The sequence below is a fragment of the Oncorhynchus masou genome, chromosome 29 (assembly GCF_036934945.1).
Source record: "Oncorhynchus masou masou isolate Uvic2021 chromosome 29, UVic_Omas_1.1, whole genome shotgun sequence".
NCBI lineage: Eukaryota > Metazoa > Chordata > Actinopteri > Salmoniformes > Salmonidae > Oncorhynchus > Oncorhynchus masou.
The window spans coordinates 9,657,362-9,667,880 of NC_088240.1; the positions used below are offsets into that span (position 1 = coordinate 9,657,362).

The window sequence follows — 10,519 nt, forward strand, 5'->3', positions numbered from 1 at the left end:
ACCAACCACCCAAAGGACATCTAGCCAATTTGACACAACTGTAGGAATCATTGGAGTCAACATGGGCCAATATCTCTGTGGAACGCTTTCGACACCTTGTAGAGTCCATGCGCCCCGGCGAATTGAGGCTGTTCTGAGGGGCAAAATGGGTTGCAGCTCAATATTAGGAAGGTGTTCTTAATGTTTTGTCCACTCGGTGTGCGTCAAATAGCATTTTGTAATAGATTACTCCATGTTACTCTGCTCTTAAGCATACATAATACATCCTATAAAACAAATATAAACTGTTGGTCATGTCACGTCACAACAGAAAGCACTACAACCAAACCAATACATGTTGTAGCATTGAAAAGCCCATGACATCATCTCTCTCCTTTTTGTGTGAAATGCACTGTGCTGATTAGCTACACCTCACTTTTTTTTCCCCAGCATGCAATGTGCTGTACATCAACTCGGTGGACATGGAGTCTCTGACAGGACCTCAGGCCATCGCCAAGGCGATCTCGGAGACGATGGCCGCCGCGTCCCCGCCCACCGCCACCGTTGTGCACTTCAAGGTGTCGCCCCAAGGCATCACCCTGACGGATAACCATAGGAAGTGAGTAGGGAGTAGGGAATAGGACAAACAAGCGATTATAATGGAGTAGTGGTGTAGTGGAGTGGAGTAGTGGAGTCGGGGTGGAGTGGTGGAGTAGGGGTGTAGTGGTGGATTATGCGTGTAGTTGAGTAGTGGAGTAGGGGTGGAGTAATGGAGTAGGGGTGTTGTGGTGGAGTAATGGTGGAGGTAGTGAAGTAGAGATGTAGTGGAGTAGGGTGGAGTAGTGGAGTAGTGGGATAAGGGTCTGGTAGAGTAGGGGTGGAGTGGTGGAGTAGGGGTGTAGTGGAGTAGGGGTGTAGTGGGGTGTAGTGGTGGAGTAGTGGAGTAGGGGTGTAGTGGTGGTGTAGTGGAGTAGGGGTGTGGGGTGTAGTGGTGGAGTAGTGGAGTAGTTGTGGAGTAGAGTGTAATGGTGGAGTAGTGAAGTAGGGGTGTAGTGGTGGAGTAGTGGAGTAGGGGTGTGGGGTGTAGTGGTGGAGTAGGGGTGAAGTAGTGGTGTAGTAGGGGTGTAGTGGGTAGTGAATGAGTACTGGAGTAGGGGTGGAGTAGAGGTGTAGTTGTGGAGTAGAGGTGTAGTAGTGGAGTAGTGGTATAGTTGTGGAGTAGGGGTGTAGTGGTGGAGTAGGGGTGTAGTGGTGGAGTACTGGATTAGGGTTATATTGGAGTGGTGGTAGAGTAGGGGTGGAGTAGGGGTGTAGAGTGTAGGGTTATGGTGGAGTAGAGGTGGAGTAGTGGATTAGGGGTATAGTGGAGTAGGGGTGGAGCAGGGGTGTAGAGTGTAGGGTTATAGTGGAGTAGGGGTGGAGTAATGGATTAGGGGTATAGTGGAGTAGGGGTGGAGTAGGGGTGTATAGTGTAGGGTTATAGTGGAGTAGGGGTGGAGTAGGGGTGTAGAGTGTAGGGTTATAGTGGAGTAGGGGTGGAGTAGGGGTGGAGAGTGTAGGGTTATAGTGGAGTAGGGGTGGAGAGTTTAGGGTTATAGTGGAGTAGGGGTGGAGTAGGGGTGGAGAGTGTAGGGTTATAGTGGAGTAGGGGTGGAGTAGGGGTGGAGAGTGTAGGGTTATAGTGGAGTAGGGGTGGAGAGTTTAGGGTTATAGTGGAGTAGGGGTGGAGAGTGTAGGGTTATAGTGGAGTAGGGGTGGAGTAGGGGTGGAGAGTGTAGGGTTATAGTGGAGTAGGGGTGGAGTAGGGGTGGAGAGTGTAGGGTTATAGTGGAGTAGAGGTGGAGTAGTGGATTAGGGGTATAGTGGAGTAGGGGTGGAGTAGGGGTGTAGAGTGTAGGGTTATAGTGGAGTAGGGGTGGAGTAGGGGTGGAGAGTGTAGGGTTATAGTGGAGTAGAGGTGGAGTAGTGGATTAGGGGTATAGTGGAGTAGGGGTGGAGTAGGGGTGTAGAGTGTAGGGTTATAGTGTCGGGGAGACACAAGTAAATACATTTCACACACCTTTATACGGGACAGTTTACCCACCTTTTTAAGGGACAGTTTACTCACCTTTTGCGGACAAATGCATGAAAAGTATAGGTAGCGTTACTTTTTTCATCGCGATGAGAGTTCACTCTACAAGACTCTATATTGCATTTTTAAAACTGATCAACAATATTTGAACCATAATGACAATATGTCAAACGGCTCACTCTGACTGAGGGCTCTTTTCAATCCAACTTGCGCTGTGCTGTAGTAGTCTATGAGTTGCTATAGTGCAGTGTGTTAAACCGTGTTTTTCCCTAACAGGCGTTTCTTCCGGCGCCACTACCCTATCAACACTGTCACATTTTGTGATGTCGACCCCCAGGAGAGAAAGTGAGTGTCCACACTGAGCTACAACACACACACATACATACATATATACACACATCCACCCACACACACACACACACGCACATAAATACATATACATACACACACACACACACGCACACACACACACACACACACACACACACACACATACATACATACATACATATATATATATATATATATATATATATATATATATATATATATATATATATATATATATATATATATATACACACACATATATACACACACACACTCATATATACACATACACACACACACACACACACACACACACACACACACACACACACACACACACACACACACACACACACACTTTCGGGGACAGTAAACGAAAGGCAGTAATGTTTGCTGTTTGAAATGAATGGGGCCTATGACCTGAATGTATCGTACATAATGTTACATGATATAATACTGTTTATTTATCTCTCTATAGGTGGAATAAACCTGATGGGGGCACAGCCAAGTAAGTATACAGTATATGCATTTGAGTACCGAATCAAATGTCATTTTATTTGTCACATGCTCCGAATACAACAGGTGAAGACCTTACAGTGAAATGCTTACTTACAAGCACTTAACCAACAGTGCATTTTTAAGAAAATACATTAAAAAAATAAAAGTAACAAATAATTCAAGAGCAGCAGTAAAATAACAATAGCGAGGCTATATACAGGGGGTACCGGTACAGACTCAATGTGTGGGGGCACCGGTGTCGATGTAATTGAGGTACGATGTACATATAGGTAGAGTTATTAAAGTGACTATGCATAGATAATAGCAGAGATTAGCTGAAGCGTAGAAGAAAGGGGGTAGTCCTAGTGTATTTTTGTCTGTACTGTTTATAGATTGCCCAACCTTACTTTGACTGACAGTCGCAGAACCACTGAAGAAAGTGAAGCAACTTAGCTTGATACTTTTAGCAACTGGTCCAAGGATGGTTTTGATGTTAAACACCTAACGGCACCGGTTAGAACTAAGGTTAGTTAGATCTGATTCCAAATCAGTTGTTCAGCTTGACCACAATGGTCACTTAGACAGACTTATCATCAGTTCCTGACCTGCCTCTAATACATTGGCCCATGTGACTTCAATTAGTACTCTCCTCCATCCTAAATCAAATAAAAGGCCATATTTAGTAGCTCAGACATCAAACCAGGGGGGAGAAGAAGGGATGAAAGCTCCCCACCAACGATTCAGAGAGGAAGAATAGATGGATGGAGAGATGACTGGGCTGAAGATAAAAGAGTGTCCCTTCAGCCAACAAAACCCAGTGTTGGCAGTCACGAGTTTAGAAATTACAGCATGTCATGGTTTGGGGTTTTAAACTCAGGGATCAAAGTGCCTATGAATTTACCGTTATGAGACTTAGGGCTCAATTATATAAACTCATATGGTCTAACAGGCAAAAGAGTAAATCAAGTAGACAAAATATCATTATAATTACTGTGAAATATTTATCATTACAGCCAGGGCTGTAAAAAATGCTCCAACCAAATGCTAATAAATAGTGTGAACGTTTTCCCCAAAGATAGTTTCAGGCCCTGGTTACAGAATGAAGAAAGGCTTATATTCAATGCATATCCCTAACGTTCAGTGCTGTAGCGCAATTGAAATCTAAAGGCAATATTCACCTGTTCTCGGAAACTGCATTCTCTGTAAACGCTGCATATGTCGGCTCAGTCAGAGATGTAGCCGAACTTCGCCGATTTGAATTGAATTGAACCTTAAATATTTCCATATGTTAACAGTGGCATGGAGCGCCCCCTAGATACTAACCATGGAACTATAGAGATGGAATACAAACAATTTAGCAGAACACTATCTCTTAATGGATACAGTAAAGCATGCATCAATGATAATGGATGTGTTTGGTTGAACCAGCTCAAGCGATGAGTAACCTTGCCTAAGACCTGAAGTAATATGCTTTAGCTCAGCGGGCTAAAACAGTCTTGTAGCATGAAAACAACCATGGTTCAAACCTCCCATTTGGTCACACACACACACTTTTCATCTCTGATTCATATGATTTCCTACAGATGAATTTGACCAGTTAGAACAAGCCTATAAACGACATTGACAACAACCCTTCCCTTTTCCAGGTTTTTTGGGTTTGTGGCTCGGAAGCAAGGAAGCACAACTGACAACGTCAGTCACCTCTTTGCCGAGATGGACCCCGATCAGCCCGCCAGCGCCATCGTCAACTTTGTCTCCAAAGTGATGAGCGGCTCACAGAAACGATGAGCTGACCTTTTGGCGACCCCTGGCTTTTAGTTTTTTTGGGTTGTTGTTCTTTTTAACTACGGAGGGAATATATTTCCTTTTTTTTAGTTTGTATTCTAAGTTTAATCTTAGGTTTCACCTCTTTCCTTCTGATCTCGTCTTTTATCTGTGTGTGTGTGTGTGTGTGTGTGTTTCTTCTTGGAAGGACTCCTTCGTGGCGCGAACTAGGGGGGATAGAGGAAGTGCAGTTTGTGGGGTGTGGCTGTGTAAGCTCTTGAATGTTGGCTATGGGAGGCCATTGTGATCTCTCTAGCAGGGCAGCACAAGAACAGGAAGAGGAAATCATGTCAGTGATGATGTCAGTGAGTGTGATGCATGAAAAAGAGAAGAAGTAGTAAAGTTGTGTGATGTAAAGAAGGGTGTGAAGCTGTCTGGTTTTGGACTGTTCAACCAAAGATTTTTAAAAAGCAGCAATGTCACTGAAGGTATGTTTGAGACAATATTTGGTAAAAAAAAATGGCTACTTTATCAAAGCATTTACATTTCATGTTCTTTCTATATACAAGTAAATACTGTATTTATTTTATTCCTAAAAAGTTTGCATCTTTGCTTTCTTCGCAAACCGTATTCAAGTACGTTTTTGTATGCTGGCGAGTTGAATCCATGTAAATATCACAGAGTGCTCTCTTGGTAGGGCGTGGGTGACTTGGATGACTTGGGGCCTAAAAATGTTGTTGTCATTTTTTTTAGAGCTTACTGTAGAGAAAGAAAATAAGGAAAAAGCACAGTTGTTCTCTTCAGAACAACAGAAAACATCTGACCCCAGAACATCTGTATTGGTCTCCTCCGGCTTCCACTGTTGTTTCAGAACAACAGAACACATCTAACTTCCACTGTTCTCTTCAGAACATCTGTATTGGTCTCCTCCGGCTTCCACTATTCTCTTCAGAACAACAGAACACATCTGACTTCAACTGTTCTTTTCCGAACAACAGAACACATCTGACTTCCACTGTTCTCTTCAGAACATCTGTATTGGTCTCCTCCAACTTCCAATGTTCTCTTCAGAACAACAGAACACATCTGACTTCAGAACATCTGTATTGGTCTCCTCCGGCTTCCACTGTTCTCTTCAGAACATCTGTATTGGTCTCCTCCGGCTTCCACTGTTCTCTTCAGAACAACAGAACACATCTGACTTCCACTGTTCTCTTCAGAACATCTGTATTGGTCTCCTCCAACTTCCACTGTTCTCTTCAGAACAACAGAACACATCTGACTTCCACTGTTCTCTTCAGAACATCTGTATTGGTCTCCTCCAACTTCCACTGTTCTCTTCAGAACAACAGAACACATCTGACTTCCACTGTTCTCTTCAGAACAACAGAACACATCTGACTTCCACTGTTCTCTTCAGAACATCTGTATTGGTCTCCTCCAACTTCCACTATTCTCTTCAGAACAACAGAACACATCTGACTTCCACTGTTCTCTTCAGAACAACAGAACTCATCTGACTTCCACTGTTCTCTTCAGAACATCTGTATTGGTCTCCTCCAACTTCCACTGTTCTCTTCAGAACAACAGAACACATCTGACTTCCACTGTTCTCTTCAGAACAACAGAACACATCTGACTTCCACTGTTTTCTTCAGAACAACATAACACATCTGACTTTTACTGTTCTCTTCAGAACAACAGAACACATCTGACTTCCACTGTTCTCTTCAGAACAACAGAACACATCTGACTTCCACTGTTCTCTTCAGAACATCTGTATTGGTCTCCTCCAACTTCCACTGTTCTCTTCAGAACAACAGAACACATCTGACTTCCACTGTTCTCTTCAGAACAACAGAACACATCTGACTTCCACTGTTTTCTTCAGAACAACAGAACACATCTGACTTCCACTGTTTTCTTCAGAACAACATAACACATCTGACTTTTACTGTTATCTTCAGAACAACAGAACACATCTGACTTCCACTGTTCTCTTCAGAACAACAGAACACATCTGACTTCCACTGTTTTCTTCAGAACAACATAACACCTCTGACTTCCACTGTTCTCTTCAGTACAACAGAACACATCTGACTTCCACTGTTTTCTTCAGAACAACAGAACACATCAGCTGTTCTCTTCAGAACAACAGAACACATCTGACTTCCACTGTTTTCTTCAGAACAACAGAACACATCAGCTGTTCTCTTCAGAACAACAGAACACATCTGACTTCCACTGTTTTCTTCAGAACAACAGAACACATCTGACTTTTACTGTTCTCTTCAGAACAACAGAACACATCTGACTTCCACTGTTCTCTTCAGAACAACAGAACACATCTGACTTCCACTGTTTTCTTCAGAACAACAGAACACATCAGCTGTTCTCTTCAGAACAACAGAACACATCTGACTTCCACTGTTTTCTTCAGAACAACAGAACACATCTGACTTCCACTGTTTTCTTCAGAAGAACAGAACACATCAGCTGTTCTCTTCAGAACAACAGAACACATCTGACTTCCACTGTTTTCTTCAGAACAACAGAACACATCTGACTTCCACTGTTTTCTTCAGAACAACAGAACACATCAGCTGTTCTCTTCAGAACAACAGAACACATCTGTATTGGTCCCCTCTGACTTCCACCGTTCTTTTCCCCTCTTCTTTTGAATGGTTGAAGGATGGAGGATAGATAGAAGCTTGTCCAGTTTGGTCCAACTATTCACCTACACAGGGGTATTAGAACCCTGTAATGACGCTGGGAGCTGGCGTCTGCTGTTACCCTTCTAGTCCAGCCTGCAATGCACCCCTCTATGGATACATTTGGTTTTGGCTGATTGGTTCCCCTTTGTGTGTCTACCATTGCCTATCATAAGTGCCACTCCTCTCCGCTGTGCATGTATAAGCATCATGGAAGGTCAGAGATCACTGCTGATTTTTGAAGAGCGGACGGGCAACGAGAGTCCAGAGTCCAAGCGTCAAGCTCTCTCTCTTCTCCTTCGGAACATTAACATTTTTCTACCCCTGCAACCGTCCCAGTAAAGATTGAGAGAGTCCACTATCTTTACAGATCAGCCTATCAAACGTGTAACACCCACATCATACCCACAAGTAAGCTATATAAATATACATATATAGACATATATATATATAGATATATATAAAACATGTTTATTTTTTTGCTCTGTCACTCTTTTAACTCATATAATAAATTGACATATATAGTCCAACCATAAAGATTACTGAGTGTCGAAAAATATTATTCTGTACTTTTGCAAAGATTTATAACTCATGAGACTGAACTACATCAAAATAAATGGTGTGAAGTGTATGGATTTTAAAGCTTTGCTTTAAAACAATTCACTGCATTACTTTGTTTATGTTATGAGTCTTTGTATAAAGCATCCTTTGGTATGGGGGAGAAAGAGCGTCTAGCAAAGTTCTTTGTTGCAAAATTGTGCCAACATTTTAAAAACAAATTCAAAATAAACCTGCCTAAAATGAAATGGCCAAAGTTAAGCACTTACACGTCATATAAAATATCAATGCACCTATGTGTAGCTGTGTGTTCACTGCATGTTTGGAGGCCAGATATTATTTCCGTGACTACTTCCTCTATCTAACATCGCAGGTTTAGTGAAGCACCACCGTATTAAAATCTTAAGCAATTATTCACGTTGTTATGTAGGGCCTACTGCCCTCATGTGGTGAACCAACGTTTGACCACCCATTGTGTTTTCACTCCGACGTTTTAACCCGTGATTTCAGCAATGACCTTCAATGGACCAGCGAAACTCAAATGGCTGACTATATTATTTTCAGAATAAGGAAGTATTATGTCATTATGTCTCTTTGTTTGGCCATTCTGATTTTGTGAATGTCCTTTACTCAATTGGATTCTGTTTGGAGCAGATTAGTCATATACCTCGATGGTCACATCTACTCCAGTGAAAAAAGAACAAGCATTTACATATGGTATTCTGTCATGTCAAAATACACACTAAATATTTGCTTGTCCACTTCTGTTACCGCTTAATGTTTTGTTTTTAAGCTCCACTGGGTCTTCTTCCATGACGTCTGTACTCGTTCCATTCTGTTCCAACCGTTCATTCCGCTTCAATGAGAATCCCTCCATTTTAAATGAATTGTATTTATTATTTTGATGAGTCTCCACTACTGTAATACTATATGTGTCGAAAGCATGGTTGATTCTGCATTTTTCTATGAGAAACGTGTGAGAAATGCTTGTCGGGTCAATCCCCCTCTACCACAAATTGAATGTCAGTCTCACGTTATTTGGCGTGTGAGAAGTCTCTTCTGATGTACATGTGGCACTTTGAGGAAATAGCCTTAGAATGTGTGCATGAATGTGCTGCGATGCCTGTACAGAAGTGTATGTATTTTCATTTGCTTTATTGTATGGCTTTTGTTTCTGAGAAGAAAAAAAAAACATATTAAAAGTCATTTGTGTTTTTTGTTGTTGGAAAACTTTGTTTATTCAGTTTTACATACAATCACAAACACAATATTTACAACATAAATAATATACTCAACAACAACAAAAAACAGACAAAATAACACAACTATAAAGATACCATACTTTAGACAAGTTAAACCACACTGGGCAGAAGGTTAGGTTAAAGGTTAATGGAGCAATCTGTAGTTAATACAGGACAAAGTGGACACACCGCCATTGTTCCTGTAAACAGCCAAGGGATAAGGGTGGAGAAATGCAATGACTGTCTGTGCACATTCACAGACAGTCATATGGCCACAAAGACCATCCACTGGACCAAAATAAAAGTTTACTATGTTGTTTATTACATTTACTTTGTTAACAAACATGTTTCTGATTTGGCAAGAGGCATAAGACATCCACAAGTTACATTCTTCAATAATCACTTGATATTTTAAGTACAGTGCATTTGGGAATTATTCAGGCCCCTCTCCACATTTTGTTACGTTACAGCCTTATTCTAAAATGTATTACATATTTTTTTCCGCTCATCAATCGACATACAATACCTCATAATGAAAAGCAAAAACAGATTTTTAAAAAATGTTGGCGAATTTATAAAAAAAAAAATATATATATATCTTATTTACATAAGTATTCAGACCCTTTGCTTTGAGACTCGACATTGAGCTGAGGTGCATCCTGGTTCCATTGATCATCCTTGAGATGTTTGTACAACTTGATTGGAGTCCACCGGGGTTAAATTCAATTGATTGGACATTATTTGGAAAGGCACACACCTGTCTACATAAGGTAGAGTGGCCAGACAGAAGTCCACTCCTGGGAAAATAGGCAGATGACAGCCCATATGGCACCAAAAGGACTTTTAGGCCGTGATAACACAATTCTCTGCTCTGATGAAACTAAGATTGAATGCCAAGGACAATGCAGGAGTGAAAGACAATGCAGGAGAGTCTGGACTTGATCTCGATCGAACATCTCTGGAGAGTCCTGAAAATAGCTGTGCTGCGACACTCACCATCCAACCTGACAGAGGTTGAGAGCATCTGTAGAGAAGAATGGGAGAAACTCCCCAAATGCAGGAGTGCCAAGCTTGTAGCGTCATACCCAAGAAGACTCAAGACAGTAATGACTGCCAAAGGTGCGTCAACAAAGTGCTGACTAAAGGGAGCTGAATACTTATGTAAATGTGATATTTCAGTTTTTTGTTTTTAATACATTTGCAAACATTTCTAAAAACGTGTTTTTGCTTTGTTATTATTGGGTATTATGTGTAGATTGATGAGGGGGAAAAAAACGAATTAATCCATTTTAGAAAAAGGCTGTGACATAACAAAATGTGGAAAAAGTTTGGGGGTCTGAATACTTTCCAAATGCACTGTGTACTTG

General features: G+C 41.5%; 1 protein-coding gene across 1 annotated transcript in view; it reads left to right on the forward strand.

Annotated features, from left to right (window-relative positions):
- LOC135518965 (tensin-1-like) overlaps positions 1-9,125 on the forward strand; it is a 511,087-nt gene extending 501,962 nt beyond the window's left edge. The window contains 4 exon segments of the mRNA XM_064943949.1: positions 430-598; positions 2,327-2,395; positions 2,859-2,888; positions 4,525-9,125. Coding sequence (XP_064800021.1) covers positions 430-598; positions 2,327-2,395; positions 2,859-2,888; positions 4,525-4,666 — 410 coding nt within the window. The 3' untranslated portion in view covers positions 4,667-9,125.
- The last annotated feature ends 1,394 nt before the right edge of the window (positions 9,126-10,519 follow it).